The sequence below is a fragment of the Oncorhynchus nerka genome, linkage group LG11 (genome assembly GCF_034236695.1).
Source record: "Oncorhynchus nerka isolate Pitt River linkage group LG11, Oner_Uvic_2.0, whole genome shotgun sequence".
Taxonomy (NCBI): Eukaryota; Metazoa; Chordata; class Actinopteri; order Salmoniformes; family Salmonidae; genus Oncorhynchus; species Oncorhynchus nerka.
In genome coordinates, this window is record NC_088406.1 from 40051383 (window position 1) to 40074283 (window position 22901).

The 22901-nt window shown below is 40.1% G+C and overlaps 1 protein-coding gene and 1 pseudogene across 1 annotated transcript; both read right to left on the reverse strand.

Annotated features, from left to right (window-relative positions):
- Window positions 1-5699: 5699 nt before the first annotated feature.
- LOC115137623 (olfactory receptor 1D2-like) lies at window positions 5700-6950 on the reverse strand. Its single transcript, XM_029673944.2, has one exon. It carries the CDS (start codon window positions 6699-6701, stop codon window positions 5763-5765), a length of 939 nt encoding a protein of 312 aa, XP_029529804.1. The 5' UTR covers window positions 6702-6950; the 3' UTR covers window positions 5700-5762.
- An 8858-nt stretch (window positions 6951-15808) lies between these two features.
- LOC115137793 (olfactory receptor 10J5-like) lies at window positions 15809-16576 on the reverse strand (annotated as a pseudogene).
- Between the last annotated feature and the right edge of the window lie 6325 nt (window positions 16577-22901).

A 22901-nucleotide genomic window follows, 5' to 3' on the forward strand; every position in this document is an offset into this window, starting at 1 on the left:
TGCATTTGCAATATGATTCTATAGTGAAAAAAACATCACAAAATGGACATGATGAAGTCAACACAACGAGCGATGGAAAGGAGCAACTATCACTGCCAGGCCATCCCGAGTTCATCTGGCCAGTCAATTTTGCATTTCTGCAGGATTTTTGAGCATGTCAAATTTCATATGGTAAATGCCCATTGAACCATATTGCAAATGCACGTGCACTTGCAATATGATTCTATAGTGAAAAAACATCACCAAATGGACATGATGAAATCAACACAATGAGTGATGGAAAGGAACAACTATCACTGCCCGGCCATCCTGTGTTCCCATAGCGAGCATTAATATCAGAATGACCGGTAAATGCATTTACAACCATATTTTTATTTTTGGGTTACTATGTGCCTATTTTCAATCACCAGTTGCACAACAATGCTTATCCATCAGAATATTTTAAACAGTCCATAAAGCACCCAGGACGGCCCCCATAGATACAGGGCCGTAGTAGGGTACTTCCATAGCGGACATGGACAATAGGAGTCCCGGTAAATGCATTTACAACCATATTTTTTATTTTTGGGTTACCAGTTGCACAACACTGCACGTGCATTTGCAATATGATTCTATAGTAAAAAAACATCACCAAATGGACATGATGAAATCAACACAACGAGTGATGGAAAGGAACAACTATCACTGCCAGGCCATCCTGTGTTCATCAGGCCAGTCAATTTTGCATTCCTGCAGGATTTTTATAGCATGACAAAATCATGATAGTACATGCCCATTGAACCATATTGCAAATGCACAGTGACTTTGCAAAAGTGAGAAAACATAAACAAATGGACATGATGAAATCAACACAACGAGTGATGGAAAGGTACAACTATCACTGCTCGGCCATCCTGTGTTCATCAGGCCAGTCAATTTTGCATTTTTGAGCATGTCAAATTTCATATGGTAAATGCCCATTGAAACATATTGCAAATGCACGTGCATTTGCAATATGATTCTATAGTGAAAAAAACATCACCAAATGGACATGATGAAATCAACACAACGAGTGATGGAAAGGAACAACTATCATTGCCCGGCCATCCCGAGTTCATCAGGCCAGTCAATTTTGCATTTCTGCGGGATTTTTGAGCATGTCAAATTTCTTATGGCATTTGGCCCCAAAAAGAGTGACTTTTGACTTTGACTTTTGACTTCCTATGAAATCATATTGCAAATGGGACAAATCATATTCCTTATGCACAAGTTAAAAAAAATAAAAAAAATAAAAATAATGATAATAAAATACGACTAAAGTATGTTGATACAGTTCTTATATGTGTGTAATTGACACAAAAATCGAAAGAATTTTTAAAAAACGGTCCAGAAAGCACTTTAAGGGTGTGTGAAGTTATTGACAAAAAAATCATTTTTTCAAAATTTTGCTTTTGGACGTTGACTTGGGTTACATTTCCAATATGAAAAACCAAGGTGGAGCCACCTGTTGGATTTTTAAAGTGTTACAACTGGCAATTGCCATATGGCATTTGCAATACACTTTGTATGAATCAACGCTGAATTTGGTGGTATTGGACAATGTGTATATGGTTTGTCCGATGCCAATGACATCCCATTCATTTTTGTCCAATACAGTCCAATTCCCTTAACACACTTACCCCACCAGACATGCCACCACCATGCCATCTTTTCTCAGGCCCCAGGATCAGAACAATTTCAAGGAAATGTATAATATTGTAGAGAGCCATGATTGCATCTCATATAGCGCAAATGAACAGCAAACCTGGTTTAAAACTTCTTATGGCTGGGGGGCAGTATTGAGTTGCTTGGATGAATAAGGTGCCCAGAGGTGCCTAGAGTAAACTGCCTGCTCCTCAGTCCCAGTTGCTAATATATGCATTAGTAGTATATTTGGATAGAAAACTCTCAGAAGTTTCTAAAACTGGTTGAATGATGTCTGTGAGTGTAACAGAACTCATATAGCAGGCAAAAACCTGAGAAAAAATCCAACCAGAAAGTGGGAAATCTGAGGTTGGTCGATTTTCAACTCAGCCCCTATCAAAGATACAGTGGGATATTGGTCATGTTGCACTTCCTACGGCTTCCATTAGATGTCAACCGTCTTTAGAAACTTGTTTGGGGCTTCTACTATGAAGGGGGGCTGAATAAGAGGGGAATGAGTCAGAGGTCTGCCAGTAGTCACGCGCTGGTCACGCGCATTTCACATGAGAGGTATCTCCCGTTCCTTTGCTTTTCTGAATACAAACAAATTCTCTGGTTGGAATATTGTTGAAGATTTATGTTAAAAACATCCTAAAGATTGATTCCATACATCGTTTGACACGTTTCTACGGGCTGTAACGGAACTTTTTGACATTTCGCCTGCAACTAGTGACGCTAACAACAACTAGTGACGCTAAACACGCTAACAAAAGTAGCTATTTGGACATAAATGATGGACATTATCGAACAAAACAAACATTTATTGTGGAACTGGGATTCCTGGGAGTGCATTCTGATGAAGATCATCAAAGGTAAGTGAATATTTACAATGTTATTTCTGATTTCTGTTGACATCAACATGGTGGATATATGTGTTGGTTTGTCTGAGCGCCCTACTCAGATTATTGATTTTTCTGTAAAGCTTTTTTGAAATCTGACACAGCGGTTGCATTAAAGTGACTATGCATAGATGATAACAACAGAGAGTAGAGTCGTGGAAATATTGAATAAAATATTACTCAGATACCGGAGCTTGTGAATTCAAATAGACTTTATTACAAAAAGTAACAAAGCCGAGCAATTCCATGGAACAACTAAATTATCTTGCCACTGACCTCAGGCCTTATAGGTTTCCACCTTCAGATAACACACATGTTCACTCCCCTCTATGTAGATGAATAACACCCCGGTGGCCTCTCGCCACCATTATCTTTCTGCCTCAATTCTTGCTTGTTTACAGATTCTATTGGTGGCGTATCCATAGCAATGATACAACAAATAAGACACACACATAATGCAGGTGTCTGTCCAATGATACTCATAGGACTACACAATGGCTCTCCCCAAGCCTGTAATGGCGCAGACATTACAATACAAGTACATGCCCTAATGCCAGTCACACGACCAGGCAATGACTTCCCTCAGGCCTACAACAGCACAGGCATACATTCATAATGCAATTGCATGTCTCAATGCTAGTCACAGGACCAGGTAATGACTTCCCTCATGCCTACAACAGCACAGGCATAGATTTTCTGCATATGTTCTGTTTTTACATGTCTAGTGATTAACTCCATGTTGCCCCAGCTCTGTTCATTCACCTGAGCTCCGCCTTTATTCTGCTTGCACATGTCTATCCATCAATAGATCTGCTTACTACTTCTGGGAGAACAGTCTAGATACTGGAAAATCACCCATAGTCATGAATGTTCTCCTACAGTAGCAGCGGTGTAAAAGAGTGTGTGGGAGTAGAAGCTGTTTAGAAGCCTCTTGGACCTAGACTTGGCAATCCGGTACCGTTTTACATGCAGTAGCAGAGAGAACAGACTCTGACTAGAGTGGCTGGAGTCTGATCATTTTTAGGGCCTTTGCAGTATATTATAACAATTAGTGAATGGGTTGGCTACAGTCTGAGATCTGGGAATAATTATCCTTTCAATTATTGAACCATTGATTATATTCTTGGTAATATAATATATAAATGTACACCAAGGTAGTTCTTTGTCATACTTAATCTAAGCAGGATCAGATCATGACAGGTGTCTCAGTAGGGTCAGGCAGTCAGGGAAGACCAGTCTGTGACTGCTGAGGGGAACTTTTTCAGATGCAACACTTTATTCTCTCAGTGCAGCAAACACTGGACAAGCCAGAAGATTCAAAGACTGAAACTATTTTAAGGCAGTCTGACAGACCTCTAAAGTTGATTTCCAAATTATATCAAGGTTTGATAGAGGCTTTTCCTGATGACACAAAACATGTCAAACAAAAGGAAGACCTGGGAGACACTATTGATGATGATGGATGAATGCACAGTCATGTTCATATAATCTCAGACATAAATCACAGCAGTGTAAGACTATCCATAAAACATATTATATGCCAGTGAAACTGAATATCAAGCACTCAGAAATGTAACTATTCTGCTGGAGGTGTAAAACACAAAAGGGGACATATTTGAATATGTGTGACGGCTGACTGAATTCTGGCAAAGTCTATGTTCTTTTGTCTCAGCATGTCTACAGATTCTCACTTTCCCTATCTTTGTTTGCTTGAAAATGTTGATACTGGAGGCTTTTTAAGAAGAAACTGTGTAACCATAGCATTTATAGCAGCTAACCTTAATTGGAAGGTTGGTTATCCTCCCACAATGTTACAATGGATGGCAGAAATGTCAAATTATGTATCACTAGATTTGATTTACTACTAGATTAAGGGTATACTGTACAACTTTGATAGGGTCTGGGTAATGAAAGCATAAAACATTTTTTAGTCAAGCAGTCACAAATATATATATATTTTCTGATTTGCGCCTGTCTCAGTGGACTTATCCATAGCGGAGGCCGCAGGGATGCCAAGGTCCAAGACTATGTGGATTGCGCTCTCTCCTGCCATTTTGTGGATATTCATTGTTTCTTAGCAAGCAATGTACACAATGAAGTTATGTCTATCAATTCCCCATTACAAATTTCACCAGTAGTAGTTCATATTTCCCCTTAATTACCATAATGTCTGCTATGCAATGTTTATTTGGTTATGGTAATTTCATTGAATATATTATTATTACAGTTATTTACTATTCTCAATGTCGGAGTAAACATGTGTTTTGCAGAACTCACAACCTATGTAACACTTGTGAGAAACCAGATTAGTTTATTTCATTCCATTTACGAGTTTTGTCAATTTATTCATTGTTTTTTGTTTGAAACACTTCTGTAAATTTTGGTTGAGGACGTGCACCTGATTACACAGAGTAGGACCAATCTACCTGGCTTTCGGGCAAACGTAGGTCTATAAATGTGCCCATTTGGGGATGTCTGATATTATTTCTGATTGTCTTAACTCACCACCACTAATGAGCTGTTTAGCTTCCCAAAGTAAATTTTATCCACCTCAAACAGCAAGTAAACAAAGTCTGTTTATAGAATCAGTTAAGAATGACAATAGTACTTCAAAGTATTTGAACAATATTTCCACCTCTCTCCCTTTCGGTAATCACTTGGCATGAAATGGAAAAATGTAATGCTCTGATCCAGTGGAAATGTAAGAAAAGACCTGACCCAGTTGATACAATGTTTAGAGTTCGTTGCAGACAGGCCATGCGTAGCCAATGTGATTTATTGGATATTTATTTTTATCATTATATTTTCTACCTGCTGGCTGCAATGTTTTTATGTGTTGGCTTGATATAGACAATTTTTACATAGTTGGCAGTGGCAATAAAAGTTACTTTTAGATCTGTGTCATTTTCATTTAAATCACACTTGTAGAATGTCGATTAACCACAGAAAATGCTTTTGAAATAGAAAGACTATTATAAATTAAATGAAAATGTTCCTCGAAAATGTGCAAATGAAAATCACAACTGACATACAGATTGGTAGAAATGGTAAGATACATAGCTACATAGGATATGTCTATACATGGGAAAATACATGTTTAAAAATGTTGACAAATCAATTGGTCGAAAGAAAATACCAAAATATTTGTTAGACGGGTACAGCATTAGTAGAAATGCAGGAAATTAGCATTAGATAATGTAACTAATGTCTCACATCAATGGTTTTATGTGCATTACACTTTCTAAAAACTGCTCTTCGAATCTGCTGGAGGTTAAGTCCATATATGACAGGGTTAAAGACAGGTGGTATAACAAGGAATTGTACAGCCATTGCATTACGCATATTTAGTGTAATATTTACATTACTATTCCACCCTTGCAATGTGTCAAACAGGGTCACTGTGATGAAAATAACCATCGTTATTAAATGTGGCACACATGTCTGTGTGAACTTAATCCTTCCCTTAGCTGACTTTACACAAGTCCTTACAATCTTACAGTAAGAAAATACAATGAAAAGTATCTGTAAAAAATGAACCACTATTATACATTTGTTCAAAATCGGATTGATTGTAATGGGTAAACATGCATGTTTCAACATAGACGGAATGTCACAGAAGATTTTATCAATGCGAGACCCACACAAAGGAATTCTGACAGCTGAAATTAGTGATATGAGTCCTGCAAATAAAGGATAGCACCAAGAAAATAAGAGTAACTTTCTAACAGTTAAAGATGTCACAATGGTATGATATAGTAGTGGTCTGCATATAGCCACATACCTGTCGTAAGACATCACTGTTAGAGTAGAAATTTCACACAGGACAGATGTGTATATTACATAGGCTTGAGTGAAACATCCACCATAAGATATCACCTGAACATCTGACTGAAGGTCCAGTAACAACTTGGGGTAGAAACCAGCAGTTCCATACAATCCATTGACACACAAACTACACAGAAAGATATACATGGGCTCATGGAGGCCTTTCTCCTGAATGATTGTTATGATCAGAGTCAGATTCACAGTGATGATGAGAAGGTATGTGATAAGAGACAAGGTAAAATATACCGATTTGTTGTTAAATGTCTCTTTTAAGCCAAAGAGATAAAATAACTTGACTTGTGTTGAGTTCTCCATAGCTTTTGTTAATTTTCTTCCTCTGGTCAATGCAAAAATTCTTAGTTCTTACAAGGCTTGAGCTTGTATGGATGTGAATGAATGCAAGTGTGAATAATTTGATTCTGTGTCGGCTCAGACTAAACACAATAGTTTTAACAAAACAAATTCAAATTCTCCCTCAACTCTTATCATTATAAATATGAAAAAGTTCCTTATAATATCTGTACATTATCAGATTTCTGAGGAGTGAAAAAAATAAAGAAACTTGTGTCCATGAAATGTCTTCTTGCTTGATAGAGGGATACTGCTTCAATAACCTGCCCTACTAGCCTCTAAATATATCATAGTGTATGATCACATGGGATTGTAGTTTCTGTGTCAACATGTAACCCCTCCATAGAGATCTATATTGAGTTTATGAAAAGCAACTGATTGGATTCTATTTACTCTATTCGGTCCCTTTAAGGCAGTGTTTCCCAAACTCTGTCCTGGGGGGCACAAGGGGTGCACGTGAGTGTTTTTGACCTAGCACTGGACTTGCCTATTTTAATAAAGATTAAATAAAAAATTACAAAACAAACATAGCTGATTCAAATAATCAAAGCTGAATCAGCTGTGGTTTGCTAGGACAAAACCCAAAACCTGTTTGGTTCCCCAAGTCAAAGTTTGGGAATTGCTGCTTTATTAAGGGTTTCAGTGAGATGTTATCCCACTGATATTCGGAGAACATTGTAGGAACATTAAAATATGACATTAACCTCGGGACCATAAGAGGGAGTTCAGTACAGATACCGGTTTGGTTGCAGTATAACGATAAGGCATACTGAACAAAAATACTGAACAAAAATGTAAATCAGTCATTTGAAATCAATTCATTAGGCCAAAATATGTGGATTTCACATGACTGAGAATACAGATATGCATCTGTTGGTCACATATACAGTACCTTTAAAAAAGGTAGGGGTGTGGATCAGAAAACCAGTCAGTATCTGGTGTGACCACCATTTGCCTCATCCAGCGTGACACATCTCCTTCACATAGAGTTGATCAGGCTGTTCATTGTGGAATGTGGAATGTTGTCCCACTCCTCTTCAACGGCTGTGCAAAGTTGCTGGATATTGGCAGGAACTGGAAAACTCTGTCGTACAAGTCTATCCAGATGATCCCAAACATGCTCAATGGGTGACATGACTGGTGAGTATGCAGGCCATGGAAGAACTGGGACATTTTCAGCTTCCAGAAATTGTGTACAGATCCTTGCAACATGGGGCCATGCATTATCATGCTAAAACAGGATGTGATGGCAGCGGATGAATGACACGATAATGAGCTTCAGGATCTCATCACAGCATCTCTGGGCGTTCAAATTTCCATCAATTCCATCAAATGTAATTGTGTTTGTTGTTCATAGCTTATGCCTGCACATACCAAAACACCACAACCATGTTCACAACATTGACATCAGCAAACCGCTCGCCCACACGACGCCATACAAGTGGTCTGCAGATGTGAGGTTGGATGGACCGTCATCCACATTTTCTAAAACAATGTTGGAGGTTGCTTATGATACAGAAATTAACATTCAATTCTCTGGCAACAGCGCTGGTGGACATTCCTGCAGTAAGCATGCAAATTACAACCTCCCACAAAACTTGAGCGACCTATGGCATTTTGTTGTGTGACAAAACTTTACATTTTATGGTGGCATTTTATTGTCCCCAGCACAAGATGCACATGTATAATTATTATTATGCTATCTTCTTGATATGCCACACCTGTCAGGTGGATGGATTAGATAGGTAAATGACAAAATGCTAACTAAAGGGATGTAAACAAATTTGTTGAACAAATTTGAGAAAAATGTACTTTTTTGTGCATATGGAAAATGATTGGGATCTTTAATTTCCAACAATTTACATGTTGCGTTTATATATTTGTTCAGTTTATTTTGATGTCCATTAGTCAACATTATGAAAAGGATCCTATTTTAGTCGGACGTTATCCATGAGACATTCATTGACCAAAAGGAGACTTTGACAGTACTTTTTAGGACGTTGTCAGGACTTCATTTTACTAGTCTTCAGAACATCACGAGATTGTCCCAAGGGAACTTTCTCTGGGGAACCTTTGTCTAGTTCCCTGTAAGTTACTAGGATGTCACCGAGAACCATGTCAAGACCATGTTAGGACATTCTTAATACTTTTATTTTACTAGTCATTAGGATGTTACGGGAAGGTCCCAATGGATGTTTTCTGGTTTACCTTTGGTTCCCTGGTAGTTACTAGGACGTCACCGAGGACCATATCAGGACCATGTCAGGTACTTTGTAGGACATTCTCTAGACTTAATTTTACTAGTCTTCAGTACATTGCATGATGGTCAAGGGAACTTTCTCTGGGGGGACCTTTTTCTAGTTCTTGCTAAGTTACTAGGACGTCACTGAGGACCATATCAGGACTTTCTTAGGACATCCTCAGGACTTTCATTTTAATAGTCATTAGGACGTTACGTGATGGTCCCAAGGGAACGTCCCTGCAAACAAAAATAGATCGCCAGAACATCTCTGGAATGTCACAAAATTGTCGTCTAATGTGGTCAGGACGATTTGTCTTGGACTCCTGTACGATTTGTCTAGTTCCCAATTTGTCCCGGGGACACTTTTAGGACGTTCTTGGGATGTTGTGAAATGTGATCCCGTGGAGGTTTTTGCCAGTAGATGGTCCCAAGTATCCCAAAACATTATAAGTAAAATAATTAAATGGTATTGGGCTTTAAAGGTAAGTGGTACGCTGTTCAGCTAAAATAATGTACAAATATTTAATCAGTGACACTATGACTACATTTGACATGATTACTTCGTACTGACTTTTCATTATGACCCCACCTGGGATTTGAATTCCCAATCCACGAATTTGGGGTACACTGATATTTCTGCTGTGCCACAAAGTCTGTGGAAAGTCCCACATCATTGATTTCATTTTCTTATTTCAACTATTTGAGTTTGGGTTTTCAGTATAGTTGTCTAATGTTGGTGGGGCATATTATTCGGTTTTAATCGTACTTCTGAATCAATACAGGTATAATAGTTTTTCATGAGTGTATTTTTAACAGAGCTGAGAGTTACTTTGAAGTGCAAAGTAAGGGATACAAGCAAAATCAGTCATTGACATAGACAAGGTGGCATAGCAGGAATGTTGTAATGCCATGAATGAAGAGGTTCAAATCCCAGGTGAGGACATGTTTAAATAATAATTACCGTATAAATGAACATGGACAATATGATCATGAACAGTAGGCCAAATATATACATTTAAACCATTATATGGTAAAAGCACTTTGTGTGTGGGGTGTGTCCTTCACATTGCCAAAGGACAAAGAGCTGTGAATGGATCATGTTTTTTTCTTTGCAACTCTACCTAGAAGGCCAGCATCCCAGAGTCGCCTCTTCACTGTTTACATTGAGACTAGTGTTTTGCGGGTACTATTTTTATTTATGAATTTTTTTACCCCCTTTTTTCTCCCCAATTTCATGGTATCCAATTGTTAGTAGTTACTGTCTTGTCTCATCGCTACAACTCTCGTACGGGCTCGGGAGAGACGAAGGTCGAGAGCCATGCATCCTCCGAAACACAATCCAACCAAGCCGCACTGCTTCTTAACACAGCACGCATCCAACCCGGGAGACAGCCGCACCAATGTGTCGGAGGAAACACCGTACACCCAGGAGTCGCTAGAGCGCGATGAGACAAGGACATCCCTACCGGCCAAACCCTCGCTAACCCGGATGACTCTGGGCCAATTGTGCGTCGCCCCATGGACCTCCCGGTCGCGGCCAGCTGCTCTGCTCTCTGGTGGCACAGCCTTAAACCACAATTGTACAAACAATAGTACGCAAGTATAAACACCATGGAACCATACAGCCGTCTTACTGCTCAGGAAGGAGACGCATTCTGTCTCCTAGAGATGAACGTACTTTTGTGCGAAAAGTGAAAATCAATCCCAGAACAACAGCAAATGACCTTGTGAAGATGCTTGAGGAAACAGGTACAAAAGTATCTGTCTTGTTTTTCAAGCTTTGTACAAAATAATAAAATGCAGTACTACAGGATATTTCTTAACATAGGTATTTATTAGCTAGCTACAACTGGCATGTTCACGTATCTCCAACCATGATCAACTGACCATGACCTAACCCGCTCGGTGGTCTTAACCAATCATAGCACAGTATGATACGGAGGTAAAATGCATCCAATTACAATTCAGTATGTTTACACATATGAATATTACATCCCCCTTCTTTTAAAACAAAATACATATGTTTTACATATTCTAAGTGTTTCTTTTGAGTACTTGCTCTGTAGTTTGAACTCAAGGTAAGTAACCATTTATATTGCATTCAACTGAATCAACAGACTCTGAAACAATGATCCAACATACTGTTACTTTTCGAACAAGGGATTCTCAGCAACTCAGCTTTCACTGTAGAAATGACATCTTAACATTTCAAACAAATACAATACCAAAGCATTTCAAGTGAACTTTCAATAACAAGTTTACAGTCTGGAACTCTTTTAGGGCAGCAATTCGCCTACATCCTTTGACATTTCAGAGGTCTAGGACAGCTCTGGGCTTGACCTCTCTTCCTGACCTTGTGCGATATGATGCTGAGCATGCTTCTGTGTCAGTCAACAGTTCTTGTGGTGTTGCAGGTAAGTATGTTGTGCTGTGTATGTGTTTAGTCCATCACGTTCTCTTTCAGGGGGAACAGTTAATCTCATCAGTGTGTTGTTCTTTTGTGTTCAGTAGGTGACGACGATTGCGGCGGTACACCACTCCTTCTGCGGTGCGGATGTGATATGAACGTTCAGTGTCAGCTGGCTGGATGACGACTGCTGGCTTCCATAGGCCATGCTCCTGGATTCTGACTCTCCGTCACTCAGTGGTGGCAGTGGTCTAGCAGACCTGTCGTAGTATCGCTTTTGTTGTTGTTGTCTCTGTGCACGTTTTTCATGCATTTCCTTGTAGCTGACGACCTCCGGTTACAACTGCTGGTTGGTGCTGGGAAGGATTGAGCGAAGTCTGCGGCTCATCAACAGCTGGGCTGGGGATTTGAAGTTGTCAACTGGAGTATTGTGGTATTCAAGGAGACTGAGATAGGGGTCTCTCTTGTCTGCTTTTGCTTTGTCCATGAGTGATTTAGCAATCTGCACAGATTTTTCAGCAAGGCCATTACTTTGAGCATAATGTGGGCTTGTGGTGACGTGTGAACTCCCACGCTTTTATGAAGGATTCAAACTCATTTAATTTGTAACAGGGCCCATTGTCAGATATTAAAGTTTCTACAATGCCATGCCTGGCAAAGGCTGCTTTCAGCTTGTTTATCACAGCTGCAGATGTGGTGCTGTGTGTAAATCAAATCAAATCAAATCAAATTTTATTTGTCACATACACATGGTTAGCAGATGTTAATGCGAGTGTAGCGAAATGCTTGTGCTTCTAGTTCCGACAATGCAGTGATAACCAACAAGTAATCTAACTAACAATTCCAAAACTACTGTCTTATACACAGTGTAAGGGGATAAGGAATATGTACATAAGGATATATGAATGAGTGATGGTACAGAGCAGCATACAGTAGATGGTATCGAGTACAGTATATACATATGAGATGAGTATGTAGACAAAGTAAACAAAGTGGCATAGGTAAAGTGGCTAGTGATACATGTATTACATAAGGATGCAGTCGATGATGTAGAGTACAGTATATACGTATGCATATGAGATGAATAATGTAGGGTAAGTAACATTATATAAGGTAGCATTGTTTAAAGTGGCTAGTGATATATTTACATCATTTCCCATCAATTCCCATTATTAAAGTGGCTGGAGTTGGGTCAGTGTCAATGACAGTGTGTTGGCAGCGGCCACTCAATGTTAGTGGTGGCTGTTTAACAGTCTGATGGCCTTGAGAAAGAAGCTGTTTTTCAGTCTCTCGGTCCCAGCTTTGATGCACCTGTACTGACCTCGCCTTCTGGATGATAGCGGGGTGAACAGGCAGTGGTTCGGGTGGTTGATGTCCTTGATGATCTTTATGGCCTTCCTGTAACATCGGGTGGTGTAGGTGTCCTGGAGGGCAGGTAGTTTGCCCCCGGTGATGCGTTGTGCAGACCTCACTACCCTCTGGAGAGCCTTACGGTTGAGGGCGGAGCAGTTGCCGTACCAGGCGGTGATACAGCCCGCCAGGATGCTCTCGATTGTGCATCTGTAGAAGTTTGTGAGTGCTTTTGGTGCTTCAGCCTCCTGAGGTTGAAGAGGCGCTGCTGCGCCTTCTTCACGACGCTGTCAGTGTGAGTGGACCAATTCAGTTTGTCTGTGATGTGTATGCCGAGGAACTTAAAACTTGCTACCCTCTCCACTACTGTTCCATCGATGTGGATAGGGGGGTGTTCCCTTTGCTGTTTCCTGAAGTCCACAATCATCTCCTTAGTTTTGTTGACGTTGAGTGTGAGGTTATTTTCCTGACACCACACTCCGAGGGCCCTCACCTCATCCCTGTAGGCCGTCTCGTCGTTGTTGGTAATCAAGCCTACCACTGTTGTGTCGTCCGCAAACTTGATGATTGAGTTGGAGGCGTGCGTGATATTTGAACTTGCAAGCTTGACTACCGAGTAGTTGTCACAATACACTCAGTCTATAACACTACCACAAAATTACAGTTACAAACTCAGGGAGATAGGGATGGCGTTGATGAAAAAATAATAGAACCAGGACTGCAGAATTAAGCCACTAATTGTTTTAAGTTTCATAATATTGTTATACAGTAGAGTGGTGGTATCCCAACATTTTAACTTGGGCCCCCTTCATCATTGGGGAACATGACTTATGTGTGTTCATGTGTTATCTGGTGACTCAAACATTACAACAAAATCAATGGGCTACATTTTTTTTGCTGACATGAGCCAGTCGATCTGGACATTTCTGACAAGTTACAGTATAAACAACAAGTCTGCAATGACTGACATGACAACAGGTAAACTGCACTACCCGATATCGACATTGCACCTTGTGCATTCGACTATTATAACTTTCAAGAGCAAGTTGAAAGCCCGACTGAGTTCCTTAAAACATTACTTCTTACATTCAAAGGAAAAGTAGTAAATTAATTACATGTAAAGCCGGGGGTTACAAGTAGGCTGTCATTGTAAATAGGAATTTGTTCTTAACTGACTTTCCTAGTTAAATAAAGGTTAAATAAAAAAAAGCGATTGTCACCTTATTGTCACTCTAGGCTATCCTAGGCCTACTGTACGCTTTCAGGTCCTACACTCCCAGAGGCGATGACAGAAGGAGTGCGTCCGAAATGGCACTCTATTCCCTATATAGTGCACCACCTTCGACCAGAGGGCTCTGATCAATATAGGGAATAGGGTACCATTTGGTATACATTCAAGACCGACCGTGCTTCTCCTTGAGCCCCTCAGGTCTCTACAGGTTACTAACTGCATTAATTGGTTCCCAGGGAACGAGGTGATAGAGTGGACTAATGACCTGGTACCTAATGACTCAATAAACATGTTTATTATACTCTTGTTATTGGTTTCTGCTTTCCCAATGTTAAGATATATGGACTAAAAAATAGATACTGGTGTTTTGCACATCATTTTCATTGACAGAACTTCACAACTTTCTACAGCTTTTTACAGGATGGATGGAGTACATGACCAATGTGTGTTATACATACAATACATCGTCATTAACCTTACTGTATTATTTTATTTGGAGAGTCAAACATATCTTACAGTGACCCTGGAAAAACAAGATTGGTATGTGGTTGTCCCACCTAGCTATTTTAAAATGAATACACTAACTGTAAGTCGCTCTGTATACAAGTGTCTGCTAAATGACTAAAATGTAAATGTATATCTGGTCCTCTGATTTCGCAATAAAACTTAATACAGTATATGCACTATATTTGTTATTTTCAAATAATTATCTGGAGTTTGTTAGGACAGAATAAGAGCTCCAAATTAGGCAACAGGTTATTCTTGTGTCCCTGGTAGTTGCCTTTCTGGTATGACTCTTATGATTTCTTAGGAATACCAAAGCTGGTCATCTGTCAGATAGCTGGCACACGGATATCATGTTACATAGAACAGTTGTCCCTCAGAAAACATGACATGCATCCAGATCTCAGGCAGAATATAGTTTGTGATCTGTATTTCCTTAGATTTCTCTCTAAAAATGTCAAACAATCCCCAGGCTTATATGTACCTTACAGGGCTTATTTTCCATTAGCGATGTACAATATGTAAGGGTGCCAGGTAAGGGTACCTTTTACACATTTACATCCAGTGTATCGATCCAGACAGTTTAGCATTTCTAGATTTGTTACATACATAGATACAGCACCATCTGGCTAAACTGTCAATTTAAGCAAGGATTTCAAACTAATTAACTTTAATAATTAAATTATTATTATTTATAAAGTGCTTTTCATTGTGAAATTGTTATCTCAAAGTGCAGAAAATAATAAATGAGCTAAAAAAACGAGTAAAAAACATATATAACCAAATCATGAAAGCAACAAAGTCTAGAAGGAAAGATAAAGGCTTATAGAGATGAGTCTTAAGGCCTGCTTTAAAGGCCCCAACAGTCTGAGAAGCCCTGAGATTGTCAGGAAGCAAAATAACTGGCCCTCCATTGTGTTAATACAGGTCCTGCTGGCATGGAGCAGCTTGGCGTGGCTTAAATGTAGGGTACATGGAGGTTCATAGGGGAAGAGTAGGTCTTACAGGTAGGCGGGTCCGATTACATTCAGGGATTTGAAGACAAGGAAGACATTGTAGACATTTGTAGACATTTTAAAGTCAATTATTTGAGAGACAGATAATCAATGGAGATCAGAAAGTGAATAAAAGGTCAATGACAATATTATACAAATCAGCAAATGTTTTACAAGTCTGAATTTCACCATCCTCACCTCCATTCATTATTGCACCTATAAGTAAACATAACAAAAATCGAACCATCAGGACAGGAAAGGTCACACTAATGTTTAGCTTATGTTTTAGGGTACAGACCTACAGGTAGTATGTTATTACAAGCCTGTCTTATTTTAGCCATCCTAACTCCATACACAATAGGATTTAAAAGTGGCTGGCACATGAGATAGTACACCAATAAAATAGTGTGTACAGTTGGAACATTTTTCATAGACCTATCAAATCTACTCTGGAGCAGAGTTAAGAAAAATCTGAAAGAGAAGTTGAGCAGCGAGGCCAGATGAGGAGAACAAGTGCTGAAAACTCTGTCTGGTCTCTATGGAAGAGTTCAAACAAATAGTCAGAATCTTAATATAAGAGAACACAATAGTAATTCAAGGTACAGGGACACTCATAACAATACCACAGAGTCCATAGATGTTATTAACGGTTGTGTCTGAACAGGCAAGTTTTACGACCAGGTACTTGTCACAATACACTTTGTCTATGACGTTTCCACACAATCGCAAACGAATAGTTAAAGACAGTGTTTTGATGCTTTTAGCAAAAGAGTACAACAATCTTACACAAATTAAAATACACACCCTGTTGAGTGTCATTATGTTGTTATACTGTAGTGGATAACATATAGCAAGGTACCTGTCATAGGACATGGCTGCTAATATGCTCAATTCATTAGTTCCTTATGTGTATATGCAAAATATCTGTAGGTAACATCACACAGTGGAAACTGTATGGTCATCTGAAACCAAATTAGTCATGAGAGCAGGAAACAAACCAGTGGTACAGTAAAACTAATTTACAAACAAACTGCACAGAAACCGATACATTGGTTCATGAAGGCTCCTCTCCATACATATTACCACAATAAGCACTGTGTTCGCAAAAACTATGGACCGTTAATATAATGAAAAACAAGTACTTTAAGACACTATAAATGCGGAATGCGGAAAACAATGGTTTAAGACACTATGTCACGATATCCAGTATAAATGATGTGAATTATATTGAGTTCTCCATTTTCTTAATAGTACCTATAGAAGAATTAAAAAATGAAAACAGGATTTAAGTCTAAAAGAGGATGTAAGTCTAGATCACCTGGTTTCTTTCTCTAGACTGCCATTGTGTGGACAGTCCACACTAAAGTACTGTCACGTCCCTAACCTTTTAAAGGAAGAAAAAACCCAGTATACAGCAGTGTGTTCACTCCAATGACAAAGAATTAAATTGTCATGGTGTGACTCTCAGCCTACCGTGTGGGGTTAGGTAAGTGCTTAGGCAAATTATTGGTCGATGGAGATTACTGACATGTCTGGGGAGGTGATTGACAAGGTTAACAATTCTGTGATTTTATTTGACCATGTGAAAAACAGCTACTATGTAATATAAATAATACAGTATAGGTTAAACGGAATTGATCCATCAATGCTTAATCTTGAGAACACTTCACAGAATGATTGCTGAACCTTTTCCTAGCTTTTAGTTGAAGCACTTTATTTTTCTCAAGATTAAGTGTAGAACTTTATATCAACTACAAATGTATCAAAATACACGTTTTACATGTAATAACAGAATATATACTATATTTAATCAATTGTTTTTCTCCCACTGTAAAATTTGTAAAATAAAAAACGTGTATCGTCCACAATATATAAATATCTTGTTCTGTATTGCAATGACAATCTTTTGTGTTCTATCTTCATAGTTGATTAATTTACAGCAGGTGAAATAATAAAGATACAGATCATTTCACCCCAATTTGGTGTGATCTATGACTCAACATCAAACCTGCTGTGGAACAGCTCAAATTAACAAGTATAACATTTTTTAAAGTTACTACATGTGGGAAGCATGTTGTCATCGCTTCAGTTTGTCCAGAATTGGTTACATTTAGGCAAACTGCAATGATTATTGTGTAAGAATAGATTCTAATAATCTTTATAGTTGAGGTGTATATGTTAACGTACAAGATATCTGAACATGCCAATTCTCCTATTGCGTATTTGTGACAGAGCTTTTTGATGACACACAGTTCAAGACAAAGTTTAACACATTGGTTGAAATGGTCTCTATTTTTATTCTCCTAGCAGATAGATCAAGCTTGAGAAGCTAACACCATTTTACATATTCTTGACCTTATCATAATTTTCACTCTCAGGTCACAGGTCAACATAGTGTTTGTAGTATCTTTCCGGTGCAGCCAACTTCTTGTTAGGCCCAGTTCAATATTGTTGCATCATTCACATCAGACCAGTCTGAAGGGAGGCCATTAAGACTAATGCCACTGTAAACCTCCCTGGGACCAACCCTTCAATTGGCCTAACAAGAGACAAGAGACAGTAACCAAGGCCTACGTTTGTTGTTGTTTCATTCTCTCTGATCTCTCAGGTAGGTGTTGCTGTAAGGTTTTCAAGGGAATTAAGAGACACAATGGACTAATGACCTGTTTTCTGAAGACTGACGGCCAAACAAATACAGTACACATGTTTTCCTGCTCAATTGACCAGCTTCTACATACCCTAAGGCATGAGGATAATGAACAGGCCTCCAAGTCGTTACTTAACATCCCAATGTCTCTGCGTTTCTATGTGGTATACTTTTTTATGTTATATCGCAAACACACAATAATACATATAATGTTTTACCTTCCCTTGAAGAAATTCCCAGATAAATAGAGTGCATTTCAAAACACTGAAATCACAAATGAGTTGTCTTTGTAATGATTGCAATTTCCAGCAAAACTAAAACAAGTGGCCATCTGTCAAGTTGCAGGCATAAGGGTATTGTGTTTCAGTCATCCCTAAGCCTAATATTAGTCAGGCCTGTGTACTTCAGGTGATCTTCAGGTATATGAAAAATAAATATTGACAAATGTAGAATTTGGCCTTTATTACTACAGCCTATCAAAACGCAATTAATAACAATTTCATAAATGTCAAAAAAGACAATCCCAAAATAACGAATAACGAATAAAGTTTCGAAGTGTCAGGCATATATCTAGGAGATATAAGAAAGCTAAACTAATATTTATGTTTTTTTGGACACATATTTTAACCCCTTATTTTTGTTGGCACAAAACTACCTCCGTACTTCAATTTGTCTGTATGGGTTACCTTCAGATGAGTCCTGTGACACTGAGAAAAACAGAGAACACCATCGAGTTCATGAGAGTCTCCCCTTTCCATAGTGGGGTATTAAATGTATTTGTAGATAGCTCAAACGGTTTGGGCGGTACAGAAATAATTTGGCACATCAGAGTTTTCGACTTCAGACGAGTTCCGTGACACTTGTGGGTACATTCAAAGATATAGATTTTGCTCATCAGTGCCCCCTCAACATTTTGGGGAGGATGATGTCCCTGGCTGGATGTGTTGTGCCAATCAAGAAGTCATCATGAAGTGCTTTGAGAGATTAGTCAAGGACCATATTATCTCCACCCTACCTGACACCCTAGACCAGGGGTCCCCAAACTTTTTCCTGCGAGGGCCACATAACTTTTCCCTTCTCTGATGGGGGGCCGGTGTCAGTTTGTAACAGAAAAAGTGTGACGATCGTAGGGGAGCTTAAAAAATGTATTGTTTTCCAGAAAGCCACACATAACCAAATAACCCTTTCCAGGTTCTTTACAGAAAAAAAGTCAGGAAACAAATAATAACACTATTAATGAAATAAATAATAACTAAATAACCCTCTCTGAGTTCTTCACAGAAAAAACAGGAAATAAATAATAACTAAATAACTCTCTCTGGGTTCTTCATAGAAAAAAAAGCCATGGAACATTAACTTTCTGTCGTGCCATGCACAATCTTAACAGATAAAAGTTCAGCTCAGTTGTCAGAGCAGAATCTCTCTGACACATATGAGCAGTCTCTTAAAGTTCTTGTGTTCCTTCCTTATAATCCTTTTGTAGGTTCCAGTAGGCTTGTAGACACCGCTGTTTGCAGCTCTCTCTCATCAAATTCCCTGTGAAAACCACAAAAGAAGCAGGTTGAGAAACTGAACTAAGTGATACAGCACCTACACAGCACAATACATTTCACTACCAGTATGGTTGTAAAGATGGATTTTATCCCAGTAGATTTTATTATGATTATATTTGTTTATGCTCAGAATGACTCATTCAAGTCAGAAAAGTGAGCTTACCTATGTATGTTCATCAGTGTGAACTGTGGGCCTGCATCTGGCTGGTGAGAAGTTGAATATCAGGTTCCATTCTAGTTACAGCCAGTCTCAAGCACTGATGCAAATGTTCATCTGTCAATCTTGATCTCATCGGGGTTTTCAGCAGTTTCATGCGAGAAAAGGTTTTCTCGCAGATATACCTGCTGCCAAAAACTGTGGACATTTTCATTGCGTGTTTTTTGATGTTTGGATATGTGTCGTTTGGGAGGGCGGCATAGAAGTCAATGAGACTGTTGGGCTTGAATGCGTCTTTCAGAACATCACAGTTCTGTAACTCAGCCAACTCAAACTGATATGAAGGCTGGGCTTCATCAATGTCGGCAACAAAGGGGTTCTGAAAAAGACGGATTTCTTTTGCATGAACATGTAGTTCACTGAATCGCACACCGAACTCCGCCTTCAGCATTTCCAGTGCTTCCACGCACTTTTCAGCTGGGAACGGGACCGCTGGGTTCTCTGTCGACAGGTTTTGGGTAGCAGGAAGATGGACGAAGTTGCGCTTTTTCACTTGTTCCAAAAGCAGCGCTAATTTCACCTCAAATGCTTTTATGTGTGAATACATGTCGCAAATGAGTTTCCCCTCGCCTTGTAGCTGCAAGTTAAGGCTGTTAAGTATTTCTGTCACGTCTGTTAAAAATGCGAGGTGCCATTTCCATTCTGGGTCGATCAGCTCTGGGACCGTTTTGTCTTTTAAATGAAGAAATGCGTTAATTTCGGGTAGCAGCTTGTAAACACGCCTCAAAACTCTGCCCCGGCTCAGCCATCGGACCTCTGTGTAGTACAGCACATCTCCGTGCGTAGACTCCAGTTCAGACAGGAATTCTTGGAACTGCCTGTGTTTAAGTCCCTTTGCTCTGATGAAGTTTATGCACGACTCCACAACCTTCATTACAGAATCCCACTTCAACACTTTGCAGCACAGTGCTTGCTGGTGAATTAGGCAGTGGACTCGTAGCGGGGCGGTGAGACCCCTTTTTCCAACTCCCCGGTTCATGCGTCCTATTAGACCGCGAGTTTCGCCCACCATGCTAGGAGCCCCGTCAGTCGTAATGCTAGCTAGCTTTGACCAGTCCAGGTCCAACTTCTCCATGGTTTGGCACACTTTGTCAAAAATATCCTCTCCCGTTGTAGTCCCTTTGAGACTTTGGAGGGCTGCCAGCTCCTCGCATATCTCAAAGTTTGCGCTAACTCCACGAATAAAAATGAGCAGTTGCGCTGTGTCTTGCACGTCCGTGCTCTCATCCAGTGCTAATGAAAAAAAGTCAAATTCTTTCGTCTTCTGCTGCAGCTGGGCATATACATTACTCCTGATTTCTTCAACGCGTCTGGTGATTGTACTCGCCGACAGACTTACGGCATTAAATGCATCTTTCTTCTCGGGACACACCTCCTCCGCGACAGCATCCATACATTTCTTAACAAACTCTCCGTCAGTGAAAGGCTTACCGCTTCTTGCTATCAGTTTAGCAACCCGAAAGCTGGCCCGAACGGATGCCTGGTTCAGCTGAGCTTGGCGTACAAATGTATTCTGCTGAGATAGTAGTCCACTTTTTAGCTTTGAGAGTTTGTCTGCTCGCAGGTTAAATACCCTGCATTCTGAATCAATTTTTCTCTTACCTAACCTTTTCGCCATTATTCCGTTCTCTCTTTGACAGGGCCGGGCCTAGGATTTTTTTTCTGGAGGCCAAATAGGAAAAAAATTCGATAGCGTCTCTGGTATTGTTCAGAGGGCCGGGCCAAATGTGCTGACGGGCCGTATCCGGCCCGCGGGCCGTAGTTTGGTGACCACTGCCCTAGACCCACTCCAATTTGATTACCGCCCCAACAGGGTCCACAGATGACCCTGCCCCAACCAGGTCCACAGATGACGCAATCGCAACCACACTGCACACTGCCCTAACCCATCTGGACAAGAGGAATACCTATGTGAGAATGCTGTTCATCGACTACAGCTCAGCATTTAACACCATAGTATCCTCCAAACTCGTCATCAAGCTCGAGACCCTGGGTCTCAACCCCGCCCTGTGCAACTGGGTACTGGACTTCCTGACGGGCTGCCCCCAGGTGATGAGGGTAGGTAACAACATCTCCACCCCGCTGATCATCAACACTGGGGCCCCACAAGGGTGCGTTCTGAGCCCTCTCCTGTACTCCCTGTTCACTCACGGCTGCATGGTCATGCACGCCTCCAACTCAATCATCAAATTTGCAGACAACACTACAGTGGTAGGCTTGATTACCAACAACGAAGAGACGGCTTACATGGAGGAGGTGAGGGCCCTTGGAGTGTGGTGTCAGGAAAATAAACTCACACTCAATGTCAACAAAACAAAGGAGATGATTATGGACTTCAGGAAACAGTAGAGGGAGCACCCCCCTATCCACATTGACGGGACAGTAGTGGAAAGGGTAGAAAGTTTTAAGTTCCTCGGCGTACACATCACAGACAAACTGAATTGGTTCACCCACACAGACAGCGTGGTGAAGAAGGCACAGCAGCTCCTCTTCAACCTCAGGAGGCTGAAGAAATTCAGCTTGTTACCAAAAACACTCTCAAACTTTTACAGGTGCACAATCGAGAGCATCCTGTCGGACTGTATCACCGCCTGGTACGGCAACTGCTACGCCCACAACCGTCTGAACAACGCATCCCTGGGGGCAAACTACCTGCCCTCCAGGACACCTACACCACCCGATGTCACAGGAAGGCCATAAAGATCATCAAGGACAACAACCACCCGAGCCACTGCCTGTTCATCCCGCTATCATCCAGAAGGCGAGGGACCGAGAGACTGAAAGCAGGGACCGAGAGACTGAAAAACAGCTTCTATCTCAAGGCCATCAGACTGTTAAACAGCCACCACTAGCATTGAGTGGCTGCTACCAACATACTGACTCAACTCCAGCCACTTTAAAAATGCAAAAATTGATGTAAAAAATGTATCACTAGCCACTTTAAATAATGCCACTTAATATAATGTTTACATACCCTACATTACTCATCTCATGTGCATATATTGTACTCTATACCAT

What these genes read in the sequence shown, in the direction of transcription:
- LOC115137623 (XM_029673944.2), bottom strand. Translation starts at nt 6,701, where the DNA reads ATGGAGAACTCAACACAAGTCAAGTTATTTTATCTCTTTGGCTTAAAA.